The following is a 16,646-nucleotide window of genomic DNA, read 5'->3' as shown; positions in this document are numbered from 1 at the left end:
AATTGAAAAGGGAAAAACAAGAGGAATAACATGAAAACAAGTACAATACAATGTATCATGTAAGATTTCTTACCTTAATAGCTTTAATGGCAGCTTTTGTGATAAGGATCATTTTTGCCCGTGAAATTGGTGGCTTTAGTTCCATTAAGGAAAAGAGCTAAAATAAACAAGAAAAATCAAAATTAATTAGGTTCTATAGATTTCAAAGTACATTTAGATTATACCTTTCCAAAGGGCAACATGTCATCAGGAACACAGCATTCTGGCATTTCTTGCTACATGGAACATTTCATGCACTGGAAATATCTGCTGTGCCAAGTAATTTAGATGTCAGAACATCTCTATCTTATTGCAAGGTCTCTACTGCAAGCCATCTCTAAAATCATTTACCGCACGGTCTCAAATATAAGATGACAGTATCTCAAACCTGTCCGATATTGCTGCTACAGAAGAGTACTTTAACTTTCAGAAGGCAGTATTCTACTACAACGACATGACATCAGCAATTGGAAGGGGATAAAACCCACCCCATTCATCCATCACACATTTATATTGAAAGCAATTCATTCTGATTTGCAACAGGTTTTATGAAGATCACAAAATTCACTTGCTTAATCACTGTAGTTTCCTTAATACAGGTTTGCAGATACTTAAAATGTGTTGAAGAATAACAATGAGTTAAAGTGTGCTCATCAAAATGATAATCTGGCAATGGCCAAGAACTCTTCTGCTTTAAAGCAAAAAAAAGATTGATTTCAATCAGCCATACAATTCTCTCTCTCTTTTCTAACAATTTTTAGTGGTTCTGTTATTCAGAAATATAAAATAATTTAAATTGCCTCTACTGACGAACTCTCACTTTGCATTCAGTTATAAACCCTCCCTGTCAAAAGTATCAAACAGACCCCTCTTTGCCACCTAAATTGTAAAACCACACTGGCATTCCTATCCATCCACAGTCCTCAAAAAAGTTAAAGATCAGTGACAGGAATTTTCACTTATATACAATTTCCAAAGAAGAATTAACATTTATGAATAAATTCTTCAATAATATTATTGCCTTATTGCAAGATTTTTGTAAGAAGTGAATTTTCAAAGGAAAAGTTAATTTACAATTGCTACAATGTAACTATCATAAAACAAGGAAGAAAATTCAACAGCATAATTTTACATATTCATGTTCAGCAAAATGAATTGTCAAATATACTTACAGAATTAAAATTATCTGATTCTCAAATATTAATTATGTAATGGTACTCTACTATTAAATAGTCAACCACAGTATTTAACTCTCAAGGAATCACAAAACAATTCAAGTCAAATATCACAGTATCATTTGCGAGTACAGCTGCTTGACGGTATGCCTACTGGATCTATACTTTTTTTTTTACAGGCTGCTAATCTAGAAACAAGCCCAAATCTCAGAACAGCTGAGAAATTAAAATTCAGTTAATCAAACCAAATTCTGCTCCATCCAAGAGATAGACCTGAAATAGTGCCATCCATACCCATATCCTTTTAATAGGCAAAATTTTCCCCATGCTTACTTTCTTGCCCAGTCCATACAATCCTGACATTAGGGACAACACGATAACATAGTGGTTAGTAAAACCTTGTTACAGTGTCAGCAACCCAGGTTTAATTCCACCACCGTCTCTGAGGAGCTGTATAGTTTCCTCCCACATTCCAAAGACATACAGGTTAGCATGTTAATTTTCAAATAAATGTGAGAGTCTGCATAATTGCTGTAAAGGAATGAACAGTTGATGTTTTGGGTCCTGAAGAAGAGTCCTCAGCTCAAAATGTTGACTGTTTAGCAATTTTCAGCATATACTTCTCAATATAAATACTGATATCCAAAAAGATCTCTCAGCTTCATACATTGAATATTCACTGTTCATTAAGTAGCAAATTCCTAGACTTTACCTTGAGAAATATCACCTGATTCTAGGCATCATCTGAAGAAACTAAGCCACTTGGGAATAACCTCCACAATCACAGATTTTTAAAAATTTTAGCAATCTCATCCATCAAAACTTATGAAATGCCAATTTTGGATCTTGGGCAATCTCACCCTATAATAGATCCTCATTCCAAGAATTTTCTGTCTTTCACCGCACTGCCTCCAAAACAACTACATCTTTTTTTTAACATCAAGACCCAAACAGACTTCCTTGTTATATCTTCAATAGACCATTACATTGGTGATCTTGTTAGACTGATCCTGTGTAATCCTGCTTTTCTACACTGTTAGCACATCTACAAATATTGAATTCTAGCATTTTGCCAATTATAGATGTTAAGATAACTGTTCTAGTTTCCCATTTTCCCCTACCCTTCCTTCAAATAAAGCTGTTACTTTGGTTACCTTCCAGTTGGTGTAATTTCCAAAGATTGCGAATTTATTTCTACTGCCATCACTTTGGGAATATAAACTTTCAATTTCTGGAAATGTGTTGTATTTTATGACTATTATCCATCCTAGGTTCTCCTTTAAATCTAATGCCACCCTTGCTTTCCTAAGTTAGCTCTCAAGTGATTATTTCCCATCTCTACGGAAGACATTTTGAAATATTTCACGCACTTCAGTGTTTACCTACTGGCAAACCTTTTTCAAATCTACCTCAGTTAATGTATTCCTCAAGATGTCTCCAATCATTTTGTGCATGCACTGAACTAAAAAATTATATACAAGATCACAGATAACCTTAGCAACATATACAAAATGCTGGAGGAACTCAGGTCAGGCGGCATCTATGAAAAAAAGTAGTCAATGTTTTGGGCCTGCTAAGTACCTCCAGCATTTTGTGTGTGTTGCTTGGATTTCCAACATCTGTAGATTTTCCCTTGTTTTTGATCTCTCAGATAGCCTGTTCGTATCTGGTTTTACCACACACCAACTTCACTACTATTAGTTTAAATCCATTTACAGCCTTAGTTTTCCATCTCACCAGACGACCTCCATAAAAATTTAAGCAAAGAGTAGCTCCTTTCCCCAATAAATGAATTAATGTCCAATGAATTCAAATACCTTCCTTCACCACATACAGTAATCTGTTATAAATGTATGCAAATTTACACTCAGGTGAGAATTTCAGTATTGTTACCCAAGATTCTGCACGCTGGTCTCAAACAAATGTCTTAAGTAGTGAGCAATTACCACCATTGGACAAAGTCAAAAGACTCATTAATAAAATTTTGTGTCACCCCAAACTGCCTGAGTCATTTTTCTGTCCATGGCAATTACTTAAATCCAGGGCAGCATCTAAGCAGTTACTCCCTTCTAAATTGTTTTATCTGGGCAACTCCCCCACCCCCCATCCCAATTCTCCAAAATATCAACAGCTTGTTCTTTTGATGTACAAGCTTTAATGTAAATATCCTGAATTTACATTATCCTGATGTGGTTACTGACTCTGTTGTAGCAATAGCTAAATCACATTACCTGATACACTGTACTATCATGATCAAATCCTACTTATTACTTGGTTTCATTTCAGTAGTTATTTCCTCAATTTGTTTTTCTGCAAGCCTTCTTAATTTAAAAAAACATAAACTTAGATTAAGTGCTGGAGAAAATTAAACACTTGGAGCTTTCAGTTACTACAAGCACCAAGTATTAAAATCAGAAAATAGCAACCTTCTTTCTTCCATGCACAAAATTCTCAAAGGGACCAAATTTCCATTCCAGTTGTCTCCATGTACCCACATTGATAAGGATAAACCAAGTGAGGTGTCATTCAAAGCAGTTTAAAAAAATGGTGGTGACTACAATTATAAGTTGTTGTAGTAATTAAGTTGTGAACAACATGTACAAGTATGCTGTTGCACTTCCTGTATATACAATATATATTATCTATATACATATATACCTCAGAGTAGCCTTTAAAAAGACAGGATTTTTACTGAGAGCAAATTATGTTATACTCAAAGTTTACATGCAAATTGGGATTTAAAAACACAAAGACATACATATATACACATACATATTATATACATACTTGTATATAAATTACTTGATCGCTTTTGTGCAAAATTGTGCAGTATCTTTATTCATTCAGCCGTGTACCACATGTACCATAATTATATACAAATACAAAAACTTACATTTCCTAATATTTTCTATTAAAATATAATTGAACTTTTCATACTAAAATAATTTTGTAATATCATTACAAAATAGTATAAACCTTAAGAAACAACCTTCTTCAGATTATCATACCTTGAGAAATGTTATGCACTTTTGGCAGAAAGTCTGCAATGAGATTTATTAACAAAGGACTTGTATTTTGTATGGTGTTTCCACGGATCCATGCTGATTAAGTGCTTCAAGATACCTTTACATCTGCCTCAATATCACTGGTCTTCTGGTACAAGCAGTAGTCCAGGAATGAATATGGCACATGGACACATTCTAAGGTCCAAGGTTATATTTTAATTGATCCACTTGAAACTTGGTAGAGGCAACACAAAGCCTTCATGGACAAAGACCATGGTTTTAGAGCCTCCCACCATAGCACGCTGACAAATTGGAACCTTTGAAGAAATCCCTCAGACTGCCTTCCAGAGAATAAAAGCAACAAAAAATTGATGTGTGATGCATGGAATGGCATAGCTTCTCATGAAAGTAAGGAAAAAATGTTCTGTATTATACACAATATGCAAATGCTAGGAATTCAAAATTGATAAAATAATCTGGACAGTTGAGAGACTCAACGACAGCAAATAATATTTATAACAGAAAGTTAGTGCAGAGCTCAAAAGAACTCAAGGGTCGAGAACAGTGGCCAATTTCCCAGCAGTAACAGCACCCTCCTCCACCCCAACATTTAGTGTTCCTTAGCAACTCCACACTTGGCAGAAATGGGCTTTGGTGGCAATTTCCTCCATTTAACAAGATGCAATGTGTTCACAAAGCAGCTTCAGCTGCAATTAACACCATCACTTACGAAGCTTGAATAAGCCTTACTCACAGACACCAGCTTTGATGCAACTTAGCTAGTAAAGGAAAACATCAAATTAGAATGCTTTGTCCCCAACATTCAAAATCTATAAAAATTAACCCCACTATTGAAATATATTTATCTATATTTTGAAAAGTCAAACTCATTAAGTTAAAAAAAATTCACAAGTGAACTCAAATGAATTACCCAAGAAGTACCTAGATCCCTTTAAGCCTTATTTCACCTATGAAGCAGTTATTGAACCTGTACCAGGTCTAATGTGGCACAGAAATTTTGAATAGATTTGCCTGTTTAACTGCTGAAATGAGCAAGAAATTGGTGCTCTTCCCTTGTACTCTTATGACAAATCCTACATACATGCACAACTAGGAAGTCCTGAAGTTCCGGTCTACACATTTGTGCTTGCCATCATCAGGAAATCCTGCTTTCCTGACTTTTGAAAAGGAAAACACTGGCAGTTTAAAGTGGAAATATTGGCATTTCTCTAGAAAATCAAACCATTAGGGTGCTTATGTTTACAATGCATTACAGAACTTGAACAACTAAAATGCTTAAGGGACTAGTCAAGTTAGTTAAAATGTGCATGCATGTTTCTGTTTTGAAAATGTAATTGGGAGTGAAGAAATATCAAAACAAATTCTGTTCCAATTTCTTGATATTTTAATCAGCCAACATTGGTGCTTCTGTCCCACTTTATACTACAAAGCTTAATTTACCATGGAATTGTCTGGGTTTTAAAATTATCCCTCATAACTGCCGACGACATTCTCAAGAGATCCTACACTTCAGCCTGAACAGAAGTATTGCTAATTCACTGTGCTATTTATTGTTCCTTTTGGAATTTTTTCTTCTGCTCTTCCACGATTCTCTTTTCCCAGTTTCTCTAGCACTGAATCAGGAGACAGTTGTCTCAAATCCGGATGTCATGCCCAGATTTTCAATGAAGTCCATTATATTTAACAATACTTCTCAGATCTGTACCAGTAGGCAAAAACCAAAGGAAAAATTAACCTTTGATTACTAACAGTGAATGAGCACAGGTACTGTAAAATAACAGCAGTTGTCTTCACTTTCTGGCATTCATTTCAATGGAATTCAAAAAAACAGGGACATATTTATTGCTGGCAAACAAAAGAATTCTTTACCCTCTTTCAATGCAGAATTCAAATCTTGGGCAATGTTTCAATCAGTAAATTCAGGTGCTTAATTATTCTCAGCTATATGGAAATATGTTTGTAAGGAAGACGGAGTCAAAATGCATTATAATCAGTCCAAAAAGTCAACAAATTTTTTCTACAACACTGCAATCAATATTTTTCATACTTTTTTTTAGATAAAAGAAAACCTGTCTAATTCTTTCAATTTAAGTTTAAAGAAAGGCATGTTAATTGGGGAAAACCTTTTCTTTTATGCCCTACCACAACTTATAACGTACTAACTATAAACTATGAGTAAATGAGTACAATTCTTGCCTATTAAAATGTGTCTTTTCACCCTTCAATTACACCTTTTAAATTTCATATAATTTTAAAGTATAGATGCTGCAGTGTATGAAACATTTTAAAATCATGATTAACATTAAAACAGGAATATGCAAAATAGCCATTTCTCAGAAGACCAGTTACAGAATGATCCACTGAATCCCGACATGAGTAGTCATTGTAGCCCTCAGCAAAAACTCTTGATGTAGCAAGTCAGATTTTCACATTAAAATTAGGCACTCTGGTAACTTGAAAAGTTTGAAATTTCTGCATGCACATCAGAAAGCATGCTAACCTGAACTTAATATTTAAAACATTCACCTTGGAATTCATTCTGGATGCAAGTTTGAAATACCAAGCTATATTAAATATTTTCCTTGTATGACTATTCTGAGATCCAGATTAAATGCCATTTCCTACTATATATTGGTAAGTGCTCTAACCAGAGATAGATTTTCAGTATTTACAAATAGGAAACAAATAATGGGGTGTGCTTCATTCTCTTTTGTTTCTTTCCACCCCTAGGATCAGCATTTGGTAATTGTATCGCTTGTAATTGTATGAACTGATGAATCTTTTAACTTTATTTCATACCACATCTCAATACTGTTTCATGTAAGTTACCAGCTTGAAATGTTAACCGTTTGTCATTCAATGAACGATGTTCATCCTGCAGAGTTCTTAAGTTCTTGAGGGATATCATATAACCATTTCAATTTATGTCCATTACAATTACTGTATATACTCTAAATAAATATATGAAATTATCCCATTTCATTTTAAGAGAATGCGTTAAAGGGCAAAACTTAATTCAAAATGCTGCCCAAATATACAATTAAAGGCTTTAATTTATATTAAAGGCTGTCACCTTTGCATACTGTCGCAGTGACATTCCCTATGATTGTATATGTTGCAAGTTTCAAAACCCAATCTAAAAAATAGCAATTTCAATTGACCTCTGCTCACATGCCATGCAAGGTTAATAGTGGGACTTAACATGTAAACTACCTACTAACTTTTCATAACACAATAATCATTAGCAACATGCAAAATCTTTCATCCTTTCAAAGTAAACATATAACCAAAATTGGACAAAAACTGAAGAGCAATTGTGTTCTAAATCACTACCCACCCCCACAGCTTCTTTTGTTTCATTTTCTTTCTGACAAAATCTTTGACTTAATAGTCAACTTTGTCTATTCTCACAGATGCAGCCTGATCTGCTGAGTATTTCCATTATCTGCAGTTTTTGACTTTCACTCATGTTCCAGGTCAATAATTTCCATCAGATCTGTCTTTAAACTTCTTCGCATCTTGGCTTTTTAACCAAATATGACTAAGAGCAATGAATTGAAATAGGGTTAACATTTCAGGCCAGGTATCCCGTTCCAGCTGATTAAAGGTCATTCTTCACAGATGCTACCTGACCTACTGAAGACTTACAATTATTTTCATTAAATTTGAAAGTATTTTTTCTTTTAAGTTTTATATGAATTGAAGGTAACATCCCCCTTCTGCATAACTACATACAAAATCAGAAAACTTCATGCCTGGAATCAAGTATGAAAATGCTGTTCATATGCTTATATATTCCCTAATGTGATATGAACAAGCTACAATTTGATGCATGAAAATTAAAGACAAGTTCTCAATTTACACATTTAGCTAGTTTATATCGCCATTCATCATTCCATGTGGGTGGGTGAATCTGTGGAATTCACTGCTATAAAAGCAGAGGTGTATATTTAAAGTGGAGGTTAGTAGGTTCTTGTTTAGTAAGGGTTTCAAAGATTATGGGAAAAAGCAGAATGTGGTTGAGAAGGAAATTAAATCAGCCATGACTGAATGTCAGAGGAGACTTGATGGCCTAAATAGTCCTATATCCTATGGTCTTATTTATAAGGTAAACAAAAATTCAGCATTCTCATCCAAACATTATGAATTGTTTTAGTGACAATTGTTCAAAAAATTCAAGGCACTAACTTTGGTTATTAAAAACTTACATATCATATATCAACATTCAGTTCCAGCATGCAGTGATATAGTGCTGACACATTAATTAAAACCACTTAATTTATTGTCACCTGTGGTTCATTGAACAAAACTCACATCTACATTTGAAGAATAAACATTTGATTTGCGCTAGTCTTGACTGCCATTATATAGATCAGTATCCTTGACGCCCAGACTAACAGATGGTCAGAATGCAGCCCTTCATTGAAGCATTAAACCAAGTTCAGCTAGTCCTTTAAGGAATAGTAAAGGTACTACAAAATTGCTTCCAAGAGCAGCAAGTGAATTAACCATCCTATAGGTCAAGGCACATCACTCACAATATAAAAGCAGCTTATATGTTTTTTAAAAATAAAACAATGTTTGTACAAACTTGTTGGAAAAAAAAGCTGGCTGGCCATCATATATTATAATTTACAAGGGTTACTAAATTTCTTTGGATGTAAAGTGTTCTGGTAGCTCAAAGTTGTGAAAATTATCTCTTCTATTTGAAAAGCAGCAAAGATTCAGAGTTTTGATGCATGTATTAAGTTTTTCATTCAGCTGAATATGCATCTGGTGGCTGTTAAAAATGACATTGTTAACAGGAAACTTGTCTGAAATAGAACTAATTTAAGCCCTTGAGTTTATGGCAGCATTCAATGAGATCTAGGCTGATCCATGACCTACCTTCATTTACCTGTATCCTCAGTTCCTTCGATAAACAGAAACCTTAGCAATCTGAGATTGAAAATAACAACTGATCTAACATCAACTGCCATTTGCAGATTGTATAGAAATACACCCCACCTGCACTCTTCGTAGGACTAACACTTTCCACCCTCAATAAGGACTGCTTCCTCTTCCCTGTCAGTATTCTTCAACTTGTCGGAATAGTTGTCAATTTAATCCTTGTTATCCTTGTAAACTCCAGGGAATACCAACAGGCCTTATGTTGCTTCTTCTCAATTTAACTGCCAACATATATTCCAAGGCCAATCCTCCCAAAGAAGCAGGATCCAGAAGTTCTTAGTCTAGATGCAATGTAACTAAAGTGTTTGCATCTGTTGCTTACCTTTGAGTCCCTCGTAGTCTACTCCATTAGAAATAAAAGCCAATGTTCAATTAGCTTTGCTTGTGTACTATGTGTATCCAGGATTGATTTTTTTTAAAACATCAATCACATACCTGAAATGATGCTTGACTCTCCATTGCCTCCAGTTTTTCCACATTTCTATTTTATCCAGTTTAGATCTAATTTTCAAATGATCATGGAGAAATCTACATTTTCTAGATTTCCACTGCCTCAAAACACAATTTCAATCAAATATCCTGAGAACAATCAGTAAACAGTAATAATTAAAGCACTGATGATTTATAATCACCACCTAGAACCTAAAAAATGTCATTAACTAGTTGTAAGAATGTCAATTTTTGTTTTGTTTCTAATGCAGATTCTACCCAATATTTTCCTCCCATAAATTCACACAAAAGATGAACAAATAATAAGCATTGCTTGGTCTTTACCAAACCTCAATTAAAATCAATGGGTAATTTTGTCTATTTACTACATTGTTTAGTTTAATTCAAACTGGATGATTTAACCCAAAAATGGCTTTCCAGTATAATATAAACCCAAGTCATTAGTGGTTAAGCATTTTAAAATGTTACTGTGAAGTCAAATGAAATGTAAAAGCCAGACTAAAGAGTTATCACTTTGTAAAGAATTTTCCAAGCCCATCTCTTTTGAAAGATCCCTAGTCTGTTGCTATAATTCAGATAACTTACTTTGCTCACCTTTAATTTATGCCTTTACACTCTCAAACTGAAGATGTAAAAAAAATGGTGCCACTGCACTTGTGTGTTCAAATATAGATTTAACAAACACAAATTCTGCTGTTTGATCCCTTTGGGAATTATGCTATTAAAAAAAGGTTGCTGTCACATTTTCCAGTTTAGGAACCACATCGCTAATGAATGGATACACTGCCAGTCTTTTCCTTGTTTACTCTTTTTGAAATTTGGTTCTAAATAGTAACTAGAAAAATAACATTTAAAAATAACTCAGTAACAATGCCAGTAATTAACATATTGAATCATGAGTTCTTCTCCAATTAAAAATAACATTGTTTGCTTTACTGAATCAGTTAGATTACCATGCTGTCTAATCCACTAGATTTGAAATGCTGTAATAGCAAATGACAGTGAGAAACAATCACATCAATTAATTTTGCAGATATTAAGAGCATACCTTTTTAATATAGTTACTTAAGAGTATACTGTATTTTCAGTAGATTAAAACACATTAAAAGATTGATTTATTTTTTTTATTTCAAATCAGCAGTTCATACAGTGTGATGCAAAACAAGACCATACAGTTTTACAGGAATATTAGGAAACCAATTTACAACTATGTCTCCAAAAAACAATTGTACTGTACAAAACACAAGCACATTAGCAGAAATGTAGATGTTGCTTTTAAAGCTAATTGTATTTTCTCAAAGTTTTTGATTCCATCCAGGAGTTCATATTTGGTAATGTTCACAGTGAAGGAAGTCCCATCATAGCAATGTAGAGTATTCTAGAATCTAAATTAACCAAAGTTACTACATTGGTAGTTATGTCTTCCTTCTTCAGAGGCCGGTTACACCCTCAGTATGTCCTACCATATAAATATTAAAATTTATAAAAATGTGCTTGTAGTCAAAAACTTCTCTCACAGCAAATCTTAAATAGTTTTGCAGCATCTTTTACAAGTTCTCAGCACACTTGTTACATAGACAATTTACAAATTTCAACATTAATTTAGTTGACTGCACAAGGTTCAAATATATGTCATAATGCAGTCCCACATATACACTTACTTCTGCATCCAATTTTCAGTTTGTACTTAGCAAATTGTTTGAAGTGCTACAGCATTCATTTTCAAAATTAACACAATGAAACTTAATTCCCTTCAATTAAAGCATTAAATTTAATAAATATTAATTGAACAAGTGTGCACCCCTTTTCTAACATGGATAGTGAAAAGGTGAAATCCTTTATAATTTTAAGTGCATTCTCATTTCCTATTTAAAAAAAATATATAAACTGATTTATCCAAACAGAAGACATTAGAAATTGCTCTTCAGGTTTAAAATGTTGTAATTTTATACTCTGTGATAAATTAGGACAGTTCAGTTTATCATTTAACATCCAAATCCTAATATTGGAAATGATACGTTTGATGAAATTATTCAGGAAAATTAATTACCATACTCAAAAGAAATGGCATGGTTCAACAAAGCACCTGGCTAGTCGTGCTAGACATTGTACAGCACCAACTCTTCTTCACAAACCCTTACTCAGCAATAGACGAAGAAAGTGGTTTGTAAATTGGTTTTGATGGTTGCTGTGGAAAACCCTCATCCCTGTGGCTGCAGAGAATCTCTCTTCAGGATTCTTCTGAACAAGTTACTTGCATTGAAAAGAAATAATGGATAACTGAAAGTTTGAAATTTTGCAGAATATCGGTAGCTCAGGTTGGCTACTTGGTTGATCGCTGAGCATGGCAAAAATGTTTTGCAGATATTTCAGCTCCAATCAGGAAACTGAGTAGCTCCAACGTCTGCAAAAATTTTGTCAAGCTTGCTGATCAACCAAACTTCCATAACTGAAGGTTCATGCAAAGAATCCTTTACATTCTTCGCCTGATCAGTAACTAATTGCTTCATTCTCAGAAGTATTATATACACACACATAAAGAGAGAAGCTCATGGAAGTTTTGAACTGAATTTAACTTCTTTTGGCAGTAGTTGATTTTCAATAGCATTGTATGTACTAATGCACTGTCACACTTTAGTAAATGGTTACTATGACTAGCAATTTAACTGGTTTGAACAGGATAAAACTATTCCCATTAAAATCTGAATGAACAACAAAGTTTATGGAATTTAGCTAATGATACATACAAATTATACATTCAGATGACACAGCCAATACAGTATATTGCATTATTAATCTAATATAAAAGAACATTGTTCATACAAAACAAACATAAAATCAGCAATGTACAAGCGTCGCCTTGACATTGATAGATTCTGTTGAAACAACGAATGAAAATATTGTTTATGATTTCTGCAAAATGGAAACACAAAAGTCCATTGAACATCTGGGCTTTCTGGAATCTTCTAAGCAATTTCAGGTGTAATTATTTTAACAATATATAAAAGGGAAAAACTAACATATTTAAAGTACTGAAGGTACTCCACAGTAACTAGTACAAATAAATGGTTGAAGAAGGGGAATCTATTTGGGATTGAAGTCTGCGTTGTACAAAACCATTTTCAGTCTCTGACATGAGCAGAAATTTGAATTAAATCAATTCTTGTCAGATAAAACCTTGTTCAACTGTATAATTAAGACGGTGATCAAATACATTGAATTTCATTTGCACGTGAAGATAGGTAATTTTTACCAACCAAGTGGAATACCTGCAGACAGTACCATACAAATGTAAACTGTAAAAACTGTATGATTATTAATGTATAGTTTCCACTGTGAAACCTGTGAAACAATAGAAATCCATAATAAACAGTACAACCTTTAAATAGGCCAAGTAGCAAGTTGATATCTCAAATGGGTTTTTGTGAACCAATGGGATTTCTTTTTTAACATTGTCAAAAATAATGTTGACTATTTTACAATCATTTGAGGTTTTGCTAGATAGTGATTTATATAAGTATGGTGATATTCCCTGGATTTAGTAATTAAAGACAAAATAAACAAAATAAAGAATTACTTGCTAATATTGGCTGCTAAAAATCAATCAGCACCTGGTGAACCAAATTCACAATGTTTTTTTTTCCAAAACATTAGTTAATAGTTCACATCTCCCATCTTTAGGCCATGTATTATGACAAATCTACCAGGACATCACTCATTGATTGACTCAATACAAATGTTGGCAGGAATGGAGAAAACAGAGAATGGGAAATTATGAAAGCAGGCTATGACTGAACTATTGTATTCCACCCCTTTCTGCTGTAAAAGGTGTGCTTTACTTCAAAGTGAAATTGTATAATGGGGATAATCAAACAATTTTGTTACTTATTTCCACCGTTTTCTAATGCTGATTTCCATTGCATCTAGTAAATATTTGAGCAGCACTGGAGGGAGTAAACTCAGGAAGTTGTGGTAAGCATCATAAGAGAAAGGAGCTGGACTGTAACAGGCAACAGAAATCCAAGTATAAACAAAACAGCTCCTCCATCTGGTTATTAATGAGTGATTTGTTGTCAACGTCAATTTCTTCAGTACTACAATGTTCCAAGTTTCAATACAGAAAAGAGATTTTGCGGTGCATTTAGTAATTAAAACAGGTGAAGATATAAACTCTGATGAGAAGCAAGGCGCAAATGTCCCATGTTTTAATCGTGAGGTAAAGGAATATTTGTACGAGATGAAAAATTTCCAATAGGATATTTTTATTTTGAGGGAGCTTGGTACTGCCGATTCTCAGCTTAGCATCACAATGTTCTACCTCAAATTTCCTTTAAGTTGATCGTAAATTTTTTTTGGGAAGCTCAAGACCATGAGCACAAAACAAAACTGGGACGAGCAATTCCTTGCAGTGTACTTTTTTAAAAAAAAAAGTCTGGATAAATCAAATTCAAGCTTCCGAGACAGATGAAAGATCTGTGAATGAGAAATGTCATGGAGGCACTTCAAATATGTAAGAATCTAATTTGACACCCAAGCTTCTATATTCCCCTCACCATTGTTCAAGTCAATGTTCTATAACATGCATGATATTCCCTCATAACCATGAGTCTTACTCACTGCAATACATTAAAAATATTTTCAATTTTTACTTTACAAATTTACATACAAAAACTAAACTGGTTATACTGCATCAAGCCTTTACCTGCTTGTTCAGCTCAACATTTGCCTTCTAATTAGGATGTATGCGAAACTATGTGCCCCTGAATACAGCATGTCAAACGCTTCTGTTAAACTACATGTACAATACTGACTCAAACCAATCATTGCTTTTGCTGCATGTTGAATACATCCTGCACCTCAAGATCAAATCAAATCAGTGCCAAATTAATTCTGCTGTTGCAGGGCTGGGCAATACCTTATGATTAAAAAGTCAAAATGCTATTTATTCATTTGACATAGTTACCTACTGAGACCAATAACTGTTTGCCAGAAGTTGAATAAGTATTGGGAAAATCCGAGGTTTCAGTGTACTGTGTTGTTAGTGATAGGGATCTGTTACTGTACATAGCAATACTTTTTTGAAACATGATATAAAAATGCTTGCATGTGCAAATTTTAAAATAATGGTATGTTACACATTTCAGTAATTAGCAAACAAGAAAGTCTGCAGATGCTGGAAATCCAAGCAAATACACAAAACGCTAAACTCAGCAGGACAGGCAGCATCTATAGGAAAAGGTACAGCTGATGTTTCGGGCTGAAACCCTTTGGCAGGAAGGGTTTATTAGCAGCAGAGATGTGTGACACCAGCAGGGCTTAACAGTACAGTACATCTGGACTTGGGTGAGGATATGATAAAGTACTGTAATGAGTAAAATAAAACAATGCAGATTTACAATGCAGAACTAAAGATTTGGCACAAAATCCTGTGGATTAAATTGTAGGCACCACCAGTGTTAGTTTATAGCAAGAAAGGGTATTCCAGGCTAAGAACAGCAAGTATCAATTCAGAATATTCCACAAATTTATGGCCTAATAGGATATTGTCACCATTTACGGGTGGATGGAGCCAGAATTCTCTTTTGAATGTACAAAACTTTTGAAAATACTCAAAAGAAAAACTTGATTTTGCAATATATTCAACAACACACACAAAATGCTGGTGGAACACAGCAGGCCAGGCAGCATCTATAGGGAGAAGCGCTGTCGACGTTTCAGGCCGAGACCCACCAGCATTTTGTGTGTGCTGTTGTTTGAATTTCCAGCATCTGCAGATTTCCTCGTGTTTGCTTTTGCAATATATTGCCTGTTTTGAAATAAGGGATTTTATAATTTTGGGGTATTAACATTTAGTTCATAAAAACATCTGGAATGAAAGTACTGAATTTCAGCTAATATATCCAGCTGATATAGTCTAAGAAATTCTCTAATTTAGACAATATCACAATTTAGACAAGCACTTTCACTATTTTAATAACAATAGTGTTCAATGTTCAGGCTATGAGGAAAGACAGATTAGATCTACTTAGTGTACTTATATAGACAAATATGTGCATTATAAAGCATAGCATGTAGTTCATGTCACTGCAACAATTATTGGCCATCATAACATGATTTGCAAGACAACATGCAGAGATGCTTATAAAAAACTGGATTGGATTTATGAAAATACCCCAGAATTCACTAAACAGAGATTTTAAAAAGTTTTAATATGTAGAAAATTGTATGTTTTCACACATTTGATTTGAAATTGAGGAAATTAATTGAAGACACTATAAAGCAAAAGGTGGTTGATGTCTTCTCACTGGCCAATCTGATACTCTATCATTTAACTTAAAACCAGAAGTCAAAATAGCTGCAGGTTTGCCAATAATGAACAAGTTCACTGAATGCTTATTCCATATTAATTATGAATGTTCTATCAGCATCAGCCATAAAGGATAACGTTAGTCCTATTACTTTAGACTTCTTCCAAGATTTTGCAAATACAAGAATGATTCTCAAGTTTCCTTGTATTCTTCTAGCAAAATAATCTTAATTTAATTGATCATATTTAGCTCCCAACCCCTCTTTAACGTTTTGCAAATGTTTGATCATAGGTCCTAGCTATATAATTACGTAAATGCTCATTTGGTAATTCTTTTGTAAAGTAACTTGGGACATTTTGCATCAATAAATGGCACATTATATAAGTATTCATTTTAATAGATTGAAGTGATAAACTGTTGGGAAAGCATAATCTGTCACAGTGAATGAAATTTTACAAGGGAGATACGAATCAAAAAGTTGATTATTAAAATAATGTACCTTTTCAAGTTACTGCAGATGTCACATTTGTACTTATCCCATTATCTACAACACAAGATTAGATCGCAGTTGACACTCTAATACTTTTCAAGGAGATCCTCCTAATTTTGTGAAAAAGTTTAGTTTAAAGGACAATAAAGAGAATATATTGGGTTAAATCATTTGGCTCTCAATCCATCATCATGTAGTTATATATACA

General features: G+C 33.8%; 1 protein-coding gene across 1 annotated transcript in view; it reads right to left on the bottom strand.

The window, feature by feature from the left end:
* scaf4a (SR-related CTD-associated factor 4a) overlaps window positions 1-16,646 on the bottom strand; it is a 79,644-nt gene that overhangs the window by 45,129 nt on the left and 17,869 nt on the right. Inside the window, exon 2 of the mRNA XM_073045671.1 lies at window positions 74-157. Within this exon, the coding sequence (XP_072901772.1) occupies window positions 74-157 (84 nt within the window). The remainder of the gene's footprint in view (window positions 1-73; window positions 158-16,646) is intronic.

The sequence above is a fragment of the Hemitrygon akajei genome, chromosome 5, assembly GCF_048418815.1.
Source record: "Hemitrygon akajei chromosome 5, sHemAka1.3, whole genome shotgun sequence".
NCBI lineage: Eukaryota > Metazoa > Chordata > Chondrichthyes > Myliobatiformes > Dasyatidae > Hemitrygon > Hemitrygon akajei.
Note: the sequence above shows the minus strand (reverse complement) of the source record. Positions and strands in the feature narration are given on the sequence as shown.